Source organism: Tyto alba, unplaced genomic scaffold, assembly GCF_018691265.1.
Source record: "Tyto alba isolate M040663 unplaced genomic scaffold, T.alba_DEE_v4.0 Super-Scaffold_2, whole genome shotgun sequence".
Lineage (NCBI taxonomy): Eukaryota > Metazoa > Chordata > Aves > Strigiformes > Tytonidae > Tyto > Tyto alba.
In genome coordinates, this window is record NW_024881282.1 from 22,455,040 (window position 1) to 22,471,592 (window position 16,553).

Here is a 16,553-nt window from a genome sequence, read left to right on the forward strand (position 1 = left end):
TAGTTCTCAAATCATAGCATGAACTTAGGAGATTTTCCACTTTAACTAGGTCAGAGTTTGGGACTTACAACCTGTTATCACTCAAAATTCAGTTGCAAACGAAATACAGATTAAGCTTTCCCTCCCTGTAAACAAGAATTGTGTTCGTTACGCGGCCCACTGATACAAAGATCATTAATCCTCAATCATTTCTTGCACTACAAAGTTAAGATGAAAATTGACAGCGCCATGAGATTTGCCAGAAAACAGGAACACCACCAAAAACCAAGCTGCATTTGCCTTGTTCTGCAAGAAGTGGTTCAAAATTAACATTAAAACTTCATCCTTAGCACATGCTGTTGTGCCCTGATGGCCAAAGCCCTGCCACGTAATTTTAGCAGATAGAAACTAACGCCAAATGGACTGTACTGACCTGCCTTACCTAAGCCTTTTAATGGTCCCCACTGCGACCTAAGTACGTAAAAATATAAACTTGCAGCTTCCCACTGTTTAATATCAATATTAACAGTTAAAAAAAAATAGAAAGGATCCAGAGATCTACGTATGACAGCCACTGCATTTACATCCTGCATCTTTGTCAAGGGGCTCTGAGAGGTCAGTGCCAAACGATTTGGCTGTGGTGGTTCCAGCACGGCAAAGGGGTGCCCGTAGCCACCGGGACCCTTCCCCTGGCAAGAGGCTGCCGCTCCAGCAGCGAGGAGGGAGGCAGCCCTCCCGGAGCCACCTCCATCCTCCAGCCCGATGCCGGGTAACAATCCGTCACTCCCGGCAGCACCGCAAGCTCTGACACCGAACCACGGCCGTGTCCCGGTCTGCTCCTGCCCCAAGACAGGCCGTAACCTTGGGCAGAGGGAAAGGAGGCACAGCTAGGAGGAATAACACTTAGAGCTGCTACCAGCAAAACCCACCAGGGCTCATCCGTCAGAGCCCTTAAATTAAATCTAGTTTTATTTTTAGCTGTCACTAGCTAAAGTAAATACATAAAATATGGAAGCATTCAAAGGGCACAGAAGAATATATGCAATAAAACGTGATTCTTCTTTCTACAAGGCAGTTCACAATTTCAGAATAAAACAGCCTTAGCATTTCTCGAGGAAAAAGATTCTCATTAGGACTTGCTTTACATGAATTACAGTCACAGTCCAGCACAAAAAAGGGACAATTTGTAGAGCACTTTGAAAATGTTAGGCACCTATCTATACTTTGCAGACAACCTACGCTTTTATGTAGCTGTTACTAAATGCCGTTCCCTCAGATCTTGAAAGGGTAATACTTCTTGTTTGACTAGGCAAGAAACTGCTGAGTTTCACCTTGCAGTCCTTCCTCGCTTTCTTTTAGCCCTTTACTGCTCATAAAAACCTCTGAAGACATTTTCAGAAATATCCGACTGAAGCGTGCGTGCTGAGGTACATCTAACTCTGCACTTAATTACAGCCAGCAGAGACCAAGCCTGGTCATTTTAATACAACAGCTCAGCACCTGCACAGGTAAATTCAAAGCAATAAAGATACTGTATCTTCCAAAAAGTCTGGCTTTTACCTCCTGTACCTATCCCTCAGCGTGACAGGAGGACTCTGATGGACACCTCGCTAGCATCTGACAGCCCCAGTGCCAGCACATTGCTAGGGAAGACTCACTGAAGGTTATAAATCCTATTTATAATCCATTTATTGCCACTTATGGCTTTAGAAAGTATAATGGACCCCTGCCCAAACAGCAAGAATTTCCAAAGCTTTGCTGGAGCTCAAGCTCCCTATTCTGGCAACGAAGGAGGGCCCTTGAGTATCGAAATAAATTAGGCAGCATTCAATCAGTGTCTGCAACTGCTTGTTAAAAAGGCAACATTTCGGAAACCTCTTGGGTTGCTTTCTTGGCCTGCCACTATGCTAACACTCCAAGAGAGGAAAAAGGCACATTTCTCAAAGGGGACTTTATTTTCTGAAGTGCAAACTAATTTCATTCCAAGGGTAACTGCAGCATTTAAGCTACTGCTATCATCTTGATTTCAAAAAAAGTGAAGTGAAAAAAGGCTGATACTAATTTTGGACTGATCTTAGGCTATCAGATCAAAAGCAAACATTGTTACTGAAGTCAGTTTGAAATGATGGCAAGATATTTGTTTCAGGCAGAGTGATTAAAAATAGAAAAAAGCTGGAGGACTGTCTCATTTATGTAGAACTCAGTGCCGTTCTTAAGAGTACTATAAACAACCCCTTCCCCTAGTATAAGATCAAAAGTCCAAACTTAACAGCATTTGATCTTTTTATACTGTCTCTGGCTAATTATCTAAATCCATAACAAAAATACACATTCGATCATAACCAACTTAAATTTTAACTGTTTACTTTTTTTTTGAAAAATATTTAGAGCACCTTGCTTCAAATCATGCCAGTGAAGACCTATCACTGACTCTTTTACACATACTGAGAAAAGCAGGTGAACTGCCCAGGCTATTGGAAGGTAACAGTGAAGCCAGATTAAAATAACAGCTTCGGTGAAGTCAGCCTTACAACCCACAAATTGCTTTTTACATAGGACAAACTACACCAACTTGTTAGCCAGAAGTAACCTTGAGTTCCTTCAGAAAGCATACATGAAGTTGAAATAAAGACAACATTTAAAAAACAAAACAAAACAAAACAAAAACAAAACAAAACCACCTCATATTTTAAACATTGATAAAAGGTGTTAAGGAGGAAAAACAATTCCAGGGACCGATCCAACAAACAACATAAAACATCATAGCCAGAAGCACTAGAACAACAGGCTCTGCTCTGAATATTAATTTGCTTTCCAACTGATAATTGCAAAGCTAACATTTACACAACATAGTCTGACAAGGAAAATCTCCCATCTCATTTAACAGACAGTTCTGCAAGGAGTGAATGGAAAGCAAGCAGAAAGAATACATAATTAGGCTCCATACTTGCAGTATTTGGTCTCCAGCAAGAAGTCTTCCATCTCTGGCAATGATCCCATCTCGGTAGACCTCTTGAATGACAATGTTGATCAAAGGCGTTTCATTGCCACCCACTATGCTAATTCCTAATTCAATATAAGGATTGGACCGATGAATTTCAATAGTAGTGATCTCTCCTTCAGGCAAGGTAGGTGGCTGTTGATTTGCTGCCAATTATTTTTAAAAAGAAAGATGATTAATATCCTTTATACCTCATTCACTTTCAGTAAAGCAAATCACCAAAGGACAATGCAAACAGGCCACACGACAATGGCTTAACAAACGCAACAAGTGCAAATGGATTAGTTCCACTACTTGTTGGAATACCTAGATCATTAGAAACAGCTCTCTAATGACTTAGTAGCATCCATGCTTCCTGAAATGGGGTCATTTGGATTGGAAAGGGATATTCTGAACCCTTTGGATCTTGTCCTTTGTAATAAATTTCATACATTTTATATCCAACTGGGTCACTTGTACATTCAAATTTGGTGATGATGACAAAAAAAGCGTTTTTGGGGTTCCCCCATGGCACATGACTTGGTCATGCCTCTTCATCAGCTGGTCTCACAACTGCACTAGGAGCTGCTGTTGAGTTACTGGATCAAGAGAAGTCCATTTCTGAAGCAAGCATGGAGACAACTAAAGAGGAAAAAGGAAGATACTAAAGGATGGCAAATACAGATAAGGAAGGGGACAGGACCACCTTCCTCTGTGGTAAGGCTTGGCACTTCCTCTCTAAAATCCCAGATGCTAGAGACGGTACTGCTCGTTCGGTGCAGATGGATGCAGGAGTTACTCAGCTGCCTTTTCGCTCGAGCAGGACTGCACTCCGTGTGTGGGAAGGCTCCTGATCCAGGCCCAGGGGGAGGGGGAAGAAGGGAAAAGAAATCTCATCTTAGAAAACAACTTTTGCAACTTTACAGAAAAGACATTCCTTCTGTCTCGCTGCAAGGCCAGAGCTACCAGTAGATTAACATGAACTACTGCACCATGGTATGATACGTGATGTTACAGCACCATGATATCTAGCACCCAGTCCAAGATACTTCTTTCCTTCCTAACTGTGACCTTATCACAGTGGTATCCTTGCACATAGCCAAAACCCACTAATATTTCTCCAGGAATCGCAAGAGAAAAGAGCAGAAAATGAAGACATGCATTCATGGTTGGCAGGAGACAGGCTCTGACACCACAAATGTTTCCACATCTGATAAAAGAGACTTGAGAAGGTAAGTGATGACATACTGTCTGCTACTGTGTTCTCCTCAAGAGGTGGATTGTCGATGCCAGGCTCGTCTGTCCACGTGGGAAGGGCGGGAGAGGCGAAGCTCTGCTCAGCTGGCACTATTCCCTGATCTGCATCCGAAGACAAACTGCTGGGCTGTTCCATCCCACCGGGACTGCTCTCGCCCTCTGCTTCTGCTTGCAGCTTGCTCGATTTCCTTCTCTCCAGAGCAACCCTTCGATGAGAAGCCCCAGGACATCTGTGAAGACAACATTTATGCCATGCTTCAAGCCTGCGGCAACGTTTGTAGCATAAAATGCCCAAGTACTCCACCAAATGAAATCAACCTTCTTCAAAGCTGCAGCTTTAAACTAACAACAAAAAATATTACACACATTTAAGGCCAAAATATGTTTTGGTGGACAGAACCCCAGAACAATACCAACTTCTTCACGAAATGTATACTACGTAGTTTTGTGGCCATGGGCTGGGTGTGCTGTAACACCTTCTGAATGTGGACTGACTCTGTTATATACATTACAGTTTCTGGAAGGTAACTTTGCTGAAAAGATTAAACAGGACTGTCAGACAATTCCACAGAAGAGAAGCTCCATTCAAAGACACATTTGGAGGCCCACGGAGGCAATCTCCTTTCACCTAAGCAAGCCAAGAGAAGGAAGCATCATATTTTCCTGCGGTCATCTGGCAGAGGAAAGAGATGAAAATTTTATCCATATTGCAATCTAAGTATTAAAGTACTGAAACAAAATATGCTTGTCTAGGAGCTTGTATGAAAAGTTTAGCAAAAGTAGCAGCTGGGCTCATCATCTCCTCTTGAATCAGTAGAAGGTGTTCCATCTTCCTGTCTGCCCTTTTTTTCTTCCTGACTTCACAAAGGAGGTGCAATTTTTTGCTCTCCCTCATGTAACAATGCTCCATCAGCATTTGGTGCTTTTCACTCTACAATAATTTCTGTGAGTTCCCATTATTCTGAATGCAATGATTTTTCTGCTTATGTTTAAAATCCTACAGTATTTATTACAAGGAAGGGCTGCAATGTTGCAAGTTCACGGGAAGCCTTCATTTATCTAACGGTCTCACATTTATGTGTAGATAATTGAATGTGGACATCAATCTTACATCTGCCTGTGCGACAGTTTTGCCAGTGTCTGATGTGACACCTCTTACGGTATTTGATGTCCTTTCTAAAGTTCCTGCTTCTGGAGCTGCTGACCACCTAAAGATGCTTGTTCTGTAGCAGTGTCAGAAAAAAGGAACTGTGTTCTTGAAAGGACTCCCTGTTCGGGAACTTGACAGATTGTTCCAACAAAAGAAGAAATGATTTATTTTTGCAACAGGAGAAGAAATGTGTTAACAGAGTAAAAAGACAGCAGAAGTCTAATGATGTCCTAACTTGTTAAACCAGAATGTTTTGAGAATCACAATTCTGTTCTGACATTCTGTGAAGGGGATTTGATAATTATATGGTTAGACTGTTTCAGCATGATGGATTTTGAGGAAATGTTAACAAAGTTGTTCAGCTCCAAAAAATGTTAATAAAGTCACCCGTATAGCTTTTGTGACTTCCACCAGTGTTATACGTACATAAAATGATTAATATATATAATAATGATTTTTATATATATATATATATATCTGTCATGATATACATGTTTAGAAGAATAGCCCAAATGTGCTGTGAAATATGCATAAATACATAGATTAGAGACAGTTCACATTATGAAATGACACATTTAAGAAATCATTTCTTGGGGCTTTGCCCAAGGTGACTGCTGGCAATCTTGTTATTCAAAGTTAAAGTGCAAGCACAAAAGATGAAAATGACTTGAAAGGTTTTGCTTTGTGAAAAAGCTTCTCTGATTTTCTGATGGAACACTATCCTACTTCTTGGTTTTGCCCAGATAATGTTTACTACATAAAATCACTGGCATAGTGGGACTGATCGGCTAAGAAATCTGGTCAGTCACTATTTATTCTGTGGCCAGAGACATCCAGTTACAGGTGAAACTCAGCTTGAAGTTTTTAGCACTGACCATTTCACATAGCAAACCTCAAAACAACAATCCCAAAAGGCTAAGAAAATGGGAGATGCAATCCCTTCCCTCAAAATTTCTAAAATACTTTAACTTGATGGATTAGCCTCACACTCCCCCAAATCTTAGCACTAGCAACAGGAAAAAAAAAAAAGGACCAAATCTCCAACATCACTCACTTCTGTAGCAACACTGCAAGGAGTAAATTCTCCTACAGAGGAAACCTCTTGCTTACTGGGAGCTCTGACAGATGTGGTCTCCCACACGGATCTGCAGGAGTTTAGGACAAAGCCACTCAAAGCTGCATGTCCTTGCTGTCCCTGAACTGCTCTGCTATAGGAGAAGTGATTTTTCAGGAAACAGGTGAATGAAGAGCTCAAAGCTGACACCGTCAGAGGACCACCCTTCAATTCCGCTGAGCTTGGATGGCAGAGTCCAGCCTTCTTGGACTACTGTGAACCAGATACTTCCTTAGGTATCTTCTACCAAAGCACTCTGCTGTTGACTCTTCTTCAGCCAGCTCACAAGGCCTGTGGATCCCAAAGGACCTGGTGTAGATGGCAAAGCACACCTTGGAAATTTATTTTTAAAACTGTATCAAACCAGAACAGAACAAAAAAAATCACCCCGGGAAGTGTCCTATTTCTGTCAAAGCCTTCTAAACCACAGCCAGGTCCTCCTTCACAGAGCACATTCCCCCATCATTACTACCTGGCAGCTGATGAAAGCTGTCACATGAAATATAAATAGATTTGAGGTCTGGTTTTGCCAATGATATTTAACTATCATTTCAAAGGCTAATATCAAGAAATATAAACAGCCTCCTGAACATCTACTCAGCTCAGCTGAATCCTTTTTATGCAGCATGCTACAAGGCAAAAAAAGGAAAAGAGAAAAAACAGATTCTTCACCAACTTCACCAGTAATTGGAACAGACTGCAACTTTCGGCCTAGTATAGCGGAACTGCATTGCCAAGAAAGCAGTTGTTTGGTGGGGACATTCATTCACGGGATGCCAATTCCCAGGTCTTTAAACATGACATGCCACCTACCAAGCAGCAAAGTCCAGTATTGGTATTCAAGCACACTTATAAGGAGATTTTTCATTTCCATGTGCTACGTAAGAAGATTTTTATTGGCAGTAGCATGTATTATTCACAAACAGCAAAATCATACAGCAGTTGTGACAGCTAACAAGTGTCAATAAATCTCTAAAGGTGCACACCTTCACTAATACTGTTTTTGCCAAATATGTGGGATAAAGAGCATTTTGGACTAATCTTGTAACAAGTTATGTACACAGATGGGCATCTCGGGATCGAAATGAGCACTGAAGATTGGATTCCTGTATCCATAAAAACATTCTCATACAACAAATTGCATAAATAAAGGCTGAAACGTGTCTTACAGGAGCAGCATTTCATATCTACCTACAAAGCCAGAATACCTTGGCTAGGAACAAGAAGAAAGGCAGAAATGTTTTTTTTTTAGAATTTCCAGAAATTAAATAATTTCTTTCATGAATCAAGATGCTCAAGAGTAGAGATACTTAAACAACCGACTAAAGCAACTTGAGTGATGTTATTTATTGGGAAACTCAAAGGTCAGTTGTTTCTGGGATGTAAAATCCTCCTCTCCTCCCTTAGCACCAGCTTTTGCTCAATTCTGGATGGTGACAGAGTAGCTTTTACCTTCAAGTTCTCTTAATCCGTATCAGACAGAGAAGAAAAGTTTTCTCTTTTTTTTTTTTTTGAAGCCAAGTCTGCTGGGTTTCTCATTTAAAAGCTGACTTCTTGGAACAGTAGCAGCAGTCCCTCTCCGCAGATAAAAAGAGCTTTCATACAAAATTAAGATGTAGTTTACAGTGTATTCCGTGGAATAACAGCAGGGGCTCAAAAAACACATTTGCTCACTGACTGCTGAAAAGAAAGATTTCATTGTAACTTATGTCACCAGCTCCTGCCCAGTCTAGAGATTCGATAAAAGCAAACACACCAAATAGCCTGAAACCAGCTGCACTAAATCGTTTTCCAAGCAGGAGCTGAATTTAAGCAAAGACTGCGGTGAAGCAACCCAAATGCCTTTGCTATTGCTCATAAAACTTTGCCAGCAAAGTGACCTTAGCAGTAATTCTGGCAAGATTTACAGCTGCAATTCAGAGTAAAACTCGGTGTTGCTTTGGAAAGTTAAATGTTTGGGTCTTGTTTTTTCTTTTGCTAGCAAAAAAAAAAAAAAAAAAGGAAAGAAAGAAGAAAAAAAAAGAGACATTAGGAGTTACCTAGGTTTGGGAATCAGGGAAGAGTCCGGAAAAAGAAAAAAGAGTGTTTCTGTTACACATTTCTTTCTCACATCCAAGGAGCCATGTGGCTTCATAATGGAGAACAACTACAGAAGGATCCTTCAACCTTTCCAGCAATGGAAAGAGTCCATCAGACACAGAAAAACTCTGAAGCTGTCGTCTGTCTGCTTACACAGGTAGAAGAAAAGACCTGTCAAAGGAGGGTTAAATCCCAGAGATCCTCTTCAGTTCTGGTGCTCTGAAGAGCAGGGCAGGGACAGTGCTTGCAGCTAGTATGGGACTGGGTGGGAAGAACAGGACTCAGCAACACTATCACAAACACCAAAATAACTGGGATTGCCAAGAATGTGAATGATAGAATTCTGTGTCTGTACAACCAATTTTCCCATGGATCTTGTTAATCTAAATCCATATATTAAGCGTGCTGGCTGACACACAGTTAATAGCTCAATAATTTCTTCAATTCCAGAAAATGCCATCGCATATAAAGTTCAAACTTAACTTGACATAAAATTGACTTGAACGCTGGTCTCGACACTCAAATATTTGGAAAAATATCTCCATCCAAATTGATAATTCCTCTACCTTAGGGGGATATAGCGGGGAAAACTGAAGCCCAACTCAAAAGCAATACATGAACACAGTATCTAACCCTCTCATTAAAAATCTGTACAAATTTCAGAGGATGTTTTTGTACAGTGAAGTTTCTTCAGGTCTAAATAATCCATGAGAATTATCAGAATTAAAATCATTCACACGAAAGCTCAGTAATTTTTTTGTCAGATTTCCTTTTGATAAATTTACGTTTGATATTTAGAAGTGGAATTGGCGCCTACTTTACTGAATATTAACAAACTTTCTATACCAAGTGATGAGAAAAACCAGTACAACTCAGCATTACTCATATGTTTTTTTCCTTTAAATCAGATTGTGTGTATTGTGTTTAACACTGAAAACCACAGTTCCCCAGTGAATGTAATGAAAGACTGATAAATCAAGAATATTTTCTTTATGCAACAAGGTATCATGGAGTGCAATTAGTGACTGTGAGTCAAGTCTCATCTTCTTGCTGGAGCAGCTTGCAGTAAACTTACACTCCAAGGTGCCTGGTGGATACGATGACATTTTCTTCCAGCTTTTATGCTCAAGTGGAGCCAAATAAAACAACACTGGAAAACCTGACTGTGAATGTTTTTAGACAGTGAAAACTAACCAACCATATTGTATTTCTTAGAAATACAAACCAACTCATGTAAGGGCTTGCTGAGACTGGTTTATATTAACCGATGATGAAAATTATAATAAAACTGAATTTTATATTTCCTTCCTACATTTAATGATCAGTAGTAGAACTGTAAAATTCTAAAATTTTAGATGGATGCACTAATCCATATAAAATCAAACTCAAACTACACAGTTGCCGCTATCTTTTATGTCAGCAATGATAATTTACAGGTGTTCAGATGTTTGCAAATAAACTTAATTGAAAACTGTAAATCAAAGTACTCAAAATGCGTATCGGCATCCCAAGACAACAGACGGAATTGAAGATGAGCAGCCTTCTGCAGGTGAAAGCTTTTTTCCAGTCGACAAGCAGGAGAAGCTAGTGATTCGGCTCATTTGGATTTCAAAATAACCTTCTGCATTAAGTAAGTTAATATTTCATGTATACCTAAAGAGAGCATACACAGCGTTCCATGTACAAACAAATTACGTGGCCCTGTTTTAAACAGTCCTAATATCACTCAAAGAGATGGCAACCAAGGAAAATGGACTGAAGGGGTGACAGTGGGAGACCAGAAGATGAACCAGATATGTAGCAGGAGTCTTGCTAGCATTGTGCTTTTTATTAAAATCAAATCAGTTTAATATTAGGATTATAAATCGAACAAACAGTTAGGCTTCCTCACTACCCCCAAGTCATCATATAGATCAGAAATTACTTGCCTGGAGGAAACGAGCGAGAGCATAAGCTAACATGGAAACTGTGTGGAGAAATAAAAAAAGGGAAAAAAAAAAAAAAACCAAACCTAGAGAGGAAAGCTCCTCATTAGTCCCCATACCTCCCTGACATCGGTGCTGCACATGTATATATATTCATGCTGTGGGTACAACAACAAATAAAACCCAGGCAACCGCAGGCTCACCCTAGCCCGCAGGGCTGCTGCATACCCTGCACGCCCAGCGTCCTCCCGGGCTCTGAGTCCTCGGACGCCTTCGGGATGTGGGGAGGAAGAAGAACAAGCTGTTTCCAAGGCAGGCGGTGGCTGCGCTCTCCCCTTCCCTGCGGAACACCTGCCTGCACACACCCCCACACTACGCCCGACTCCCAAGCCACCCCCTCCACCCAAAGATGATCTCCAAGAGCCTCCAAACGGACAAAGGCCAAGACCTGCAAAGAAGTTCATGGGGGAGATCCATCCACCTCTCCAACGGCCCTTCCCATGCGGGTGGCCATCAGTGGCACTGGACCAGGCTGAGGGCAGGCAGAGGAGGCACACAGCTAATACCACCCTCCTTTTGGGGAGGACGACAGGAAAGGAAACCTCTCCCTGTCCCGCTACAGCCACCACCGTCCCTCCGTCTGGGCCCAGGGTTCTCCACCCCAACGTGGAGGGCTCTTTGGCCAAAGAGCTGGCACAGGTAAGACTACTAAACCATGAAACACCCTCATGAAATTGGCAACCGCTGAAGTTTATGCAGGCTGGTTTAAAAAATAAAGAAAAAAACCAAGAGCATCAAACTGAAAGATGGCAAAGCCAGGTAAGAGCAAAGCCCATGACAAAGTCATGGAAATGGAAAGATCTCATCTCAGCTGATGACCAAGGAGACCAGGGAGTTAGGACTTGTACCATCCGTTTTCGCAGAGTCACCAGACAATATGCTTGTTTTTACAAAAGCTGCTGACAAAAATGCTCGCATATTGAATTGTCCTTCCCTAGTGCCTTTTAGCTGTGTACAATGGATATGCGCAATGCTTACTCTTCTGGGTTTGATGCTTTTTCGGAGGGACAGCTACATACTTTTCTGAAACCTCTCTCTGCAAAATGAACACAGGTTTTCAAATCGCACTGAGTTGTACACAAGGAGTATTTCCTGGTAGCAGATGCAATTCACCCAAACTGGATCCTTTGATGTCAGATGCATTTCCTTTGAATACATAATTTCCTTCTCTATGTAATTCTTCACTGTACTCCTCTTGAAATTTCTTAAATCTCTAAACACTTTAAAGTTAGTTGATATAGATACGCATAATATTTTTTTAGCCCTGAATCATTAATTCCACCATATTTTAGCTTTAACATAAAAGGCACGTCCAAGTTTTTGTTCATGACTCATGTAATGAAACAGCTAATGATTAAAAATACTCTATCTGTTCATTTACCGAAAATATTCTCCAACCTACAAAGGAAACAAGAGAAGTCAAACATACCTCTCAAGCCAAGTTTAACATTTTGCCATTAGAAAAACGGCATTGCTTTACAGAAAAGAATGAAACATCTTCACATAGCAGGGTACCTCACACGCAGCACGGAGGCATTTTCTTTGCTGGAAGAACAAAGTGCAGTACTCTGCACAATATGAAGTAGCATTCTATGTGAATTTGATAATCATAGAATCGTAGAACACCAGGCTGGAAGGGACTGCAAGGACCCTCTGGTCCAACCTTATAATAATATTTCCCTTTCTCTAGCATGAGCTCCTTTCAATATTTAAATAGTTAGAGTAGGACGGCATAAAGCAGAAGAACTATAAAATTATTAACAGTTCAAAATAGGATCCTAAACAGGTAATATTGGAATTTACCTCTCTGACACAAAATCACTCACAAAAGCTTCACCAAAACTTCCCACTGGTGTGAAATGGCAAGTTTTTTACAAACCTAACAGGGTGTTGGACATGTTGTATAGCATTCAAACAAACAAAAAATCCTAGAAACTACATCATGCCTGCATGACATACCATTAATCTGTCCAGTAAACAGATTTAAAAAAAAAAAAAAAAAAAAAACAACAGAGAAAAAAAGGTCTTACAGGAGTCTTGAGAGATATCCTGTCCACCTGCCTACCTCAAAGGAGAATTAATTCTGCCATAACTGTTCCTCATAAAGGTTTTTTTAACATGTTCATAAACACTTCTGAAAGCAGGGAATACACAACCACCACCCAAGCAACCTATGTCAGTGCCAGACCATTATAAACAGTTTTTTTTCCCTCAAATCCAAACTAAATCTTTGTTCCTGTTGCACTGTTTCCTTCCTCTTTGCAGACAGAATTTCCCACCACCACTACCTTTTTTCCCCTACCATAAACAAGCCCCATCTTCTTTAACTTTTTCTGCTAAATCATGCTTTTTAGACCTCTACTGAATCATGTTGTTCTCCCCACAATTCTCTCCAAGTGTTCTTCACTATTTCTCGTGCAATGTCCAAAACAGGATCCAGTGCTCTACTTGTGCACAGTTACGGACTGACCATTTCCCAGAGTCTGCTACTGTGAATTTAAGAATGACCAACAACCCTCTCTCCCTTCTGCCCCCCAATTTCTACTGCTACACAAACTGGCCTATTAAGCATGCAAGGAACATGCAATGCAAGCATCTGCACTGCTCACCTGTTTTTGAGATGTGCCGCCAGGTCACATCGCTGCATGACTTCCTGACACACAGAAGAGAAGGGGCACAAAACAAAGAGCTTGTCTAACAGTTTATGAACGAGGATGCTGGATTTTTTGCAGAGTTTAAAATGGAGTCTTTTTCGATCCAGTGGGCAGAAATCCTTCTCCTGTAGAAAGTTCCTTAGGCACTTGTAGCAGAAAGTGTGTCCACAGGGAGTGTCCAATGGCTGCAACAAGGGCTGAAGGCAAATGTGGCAGACCAAGTCATCGTCCACTTCGTTCTGGTAGTTGTAGAGGTGGTTCTCCCTTGTCCAGTGTTGCTGGCCACACTCGAAGCACAGAGGGTTCAAGGAGGCGTTCTGCTCCACCGAAGACATGTCGTCACCTGTAGTCCCCATTGTCCAGCTAAGAAGGCTGACAGATTCTCCTCCTCATGGGATGGGGTTGCTCACGAAAAGCTCAGAGGGAAGCAACTTCTTCCAGGGTGACTTTCAGTCTTCAGTCAAGCATCATTTTCTACAATAAAGAAAGAGAGAAAAATTATTCATTTTGCATGAATTATGAAAGTTCTTGTCAGAACTTTTGACTTCTGGGTTTACCAAAACACAATAGCTAGATGGATGAAGAGAACATTCCTGCTTTCTGTAAATTTGTTATAGAAGAGAGCAAGAAAGAAATCTGTAAACATGATTCCTTTTACAACATAAATGTTTTATGGCTTCCTAACAGCTGCTGCACTGCACAGTTTTCACCTGCAAGATGACCAGTTTGTGACAGCAAGGACACCGCATTATGCAGTGTCACACTAGAAGCGTGCAATTAGCGTCTAGCACAGAAATACCCTATCGTGGAATAATGGTTATATGACAAAGTAATTAAATGTGTTCTTTAATGTGAGATTATGATTTTAATCTGGCCCCACTCTCCTTTTTGGGTTTTTGACTATTAATGTAGAATAATACCCATTAAAGATCTAAATATATTGCATTAAAAATACGAGCAACAAACAGCTTACCCTGCTCTTTCCATTAGTAATATTGCATATCTGTCACCACTTACCTTCAGGTTTTCTCTGTGCGCTGCTACACAGTAAGAGGGACTGGTTCTATCCAATACATCACATTTGATTTAGTACAGAGGCCAGTAATAAAAATATGGAATAAACTAATTCTATGAAACTATTGGTTCCAAATAACTAACATGTTTTGCTTTTTATTTAACAAAATTACAGCATACTCAGTGTGACAATAATCACATTAGTCAAAGGACTGTAGGTCTGTCACTGTTGGATTTATTTTCTAAACTTCATATGTTATTAAACTTTGTCCCTCTTAAAATAGCTGCCTGGTCAGGAAACTGTGCAGCCATCAGCCTGCAATTTCAAACACTAAATCCTTACCCCTCCCAACCCTTCTTTCCCTTACAAAATCATATTGCTAGACAGTCATAGTGGGATTATTTAGAAAATCAAACAAATTTTCTCACATTAAGAGACCTCCCCATTCTTTAGTTTTGATAAATGTTCTCATTGGTGTGTGTGTGTGTGGGGGGGGTGTGGATCAAATTTGAGCAGTGCTTACTTGGTGCCTAAATCCTTTATTGCAATTCAGCAAGCAACACTTACAACAGACACTTACTGTATTCTAGCAGAGTAGTAGCAAGCATACGGAGAAATGAAAACTGCTAGCCTAGGTACCAGCCTATCATCGTTATTTTTAGCTGCTGAAATGTAGTCGTAAATATATTCGGAAATTCATGGGGAACTCATGCATTTCACCATGTCTGTCTTTTTAAGAGAATTCCTGTTTTGGGTCTTGCTCCTTAACCTCACACAGCCAAGCACAAGACGTAGAGCACATTTTACAAGGATTATTATATCCTTTGACGCAAAAAGGATTAAATAGTAATTTGTAATCTGGGCTTCTGTTCTGCCGTGGAAATTGCCCTGCCTCGTAGTAGATAACGTGCACCTTCTGCAAAGGATTTCACAAGGGAAGAGCGTAGCAGTTCTTTGTTTCTGGAGACTAAGAATGCAAAATGAGACCCCAAAAGAGATTACTCAAAAACCAGTCTTAAATGTATTATGTAAGAGTTCAAGGATTGGAGAGCAGATAAGGAGAGCCACGCACAGGGACCTCGTGCTCAAACTGCAGCGCTCCCACTCTGCGTTCATGCTGCTGGATTAACGCAGAAGGGATGTTGTGACCCATCTAACGGCTGTTCTTTATGTAATGCAAAATAAACCAGATAAATGTTCTAGAAAAACACTGCACTGATCTGTGACTTTATAAAATTATTTTGCTGCTTAGGGCACCAGGAGAGGAACAAGCAGTGTGCGTTGTATTCTATTTGGGGGTACCAACAACAACAGGCAAGGCAGAGAAAAGGGACATGCAGAACAGGCAGAGAAAGCCATTTGAAGAGCGTGTTGCCCAAATGCTAGACCCAATCCTACTACTGACTGTGACCAGGATTATTCCTCTTTCCCCAAGTAACCAAGGTCCCGAGAAAGGAGCAAGTCCTACATCAGCAAGGCTACAGAAAAACCCAGGGACCATTCTGTGTGCTGCAGTTATGGAGTGCTGGTTATGCACCCCTGACTGAGCATCCTGGAGTCACCTTCTGGAAGGCTTCTAGCATTTCCATCCTTTGAAGTCCCCATGGCTCACACAGCAGTCCGCTACAGAGCACCAGGCAGTGTCATAGAGTAAATATACCCATGAGATACTTGCTGTAGTCAAAGATACCTGCACCCCCCTTTTAGAAGGCTGTAATTAAATCCTTTTGTGTGCTAAAATTTTTTTAAATATCTTAATATAAATTTTGAACAAAAAGTAACGTAAGAAAAGTTATTGAGTAAACAGGCTTTCACAGTCATGTATTAAACTACCATGACAAGCATTCTTTCTTAGGAAAGGTATATCCAGAGACGAGCTCTATTTACTGAAATCACAAGTTTGTCCTCAGTGAAACACAGGCAGTCACTCTCTGTTGCCCACCGCTGAAGGAGATGAGCAGACCCATTCCTACGGCTGCCCCATCCCGGTGTCTCACCGCTCCTGGGGCAGGGATGAGTGCCCTTAGCTGTGTTTGCTGCGAAGGTGCCAGCTCAGGCCAGGGGAAGGCCACTTCTGCCAGCAGCTGACACTGCCCCAAGCTTTTTCTCAGCACTGCCAGTGCCCTGTTAGCTTAAACCATCAATAAATACCATATAAACTCCCCCCACCATCTTTTCTGCAGCTGACATTGACCACCTTTCCACCACCTCTCTGCGGGCAGAGCTGCAGGAGAAATAGATAGTGGATTACAACAGGAAGATTTTTAATAATAAAATAATCATAAAAAAAACAAAACAACAAAAAAAAAAACAAAACAACCACCAAAAAACCACTGCCAC

General features: G+C 41.0%; 1 protein-coding gene across 8 annotated transcripts in view; it reads right to left on the minus strand.

Moving 5' to 3' along the window:
* LNX2 (ligand of numb-protein X 2) overlaps positions 1–16,553 on the minus strand; it is a 59,714-nt gene that overhangs the window by 14,188 nt on the left and 28,973 nt on the right. For 6 of the 8 annotated variants that reach the window (XM_042792876.1, XM_032991041.2, XM_032991039.2 and 3 more), the window contains 3 exons: positions 13,154–13,672; positions 4,208–4,446; positions 2,927–3,126 (listed from right to left, as the gene is read on the minus strand). In XM_042792876.1, the coding sequence (XP_042648810.1) occupies positions 2,927–3,126; positions 4,208–4,446; positions 13,154–13,554 (840 nt within the window). In that variant the 5' untranslated portion in view covers positions 13,555–13,672. Of the gene's footprint in view, positions 1–2,926; positions 3,127–4,207; positions 4,447–13,153; positions 13,673–13,755; positions 13,860–13,908; positions 14,055–16,553 lie in introns of those variants that run through there. The other 2 variants (XM_032991037.2, XM_032991038.2) reach the window with 2 other exon arrangements.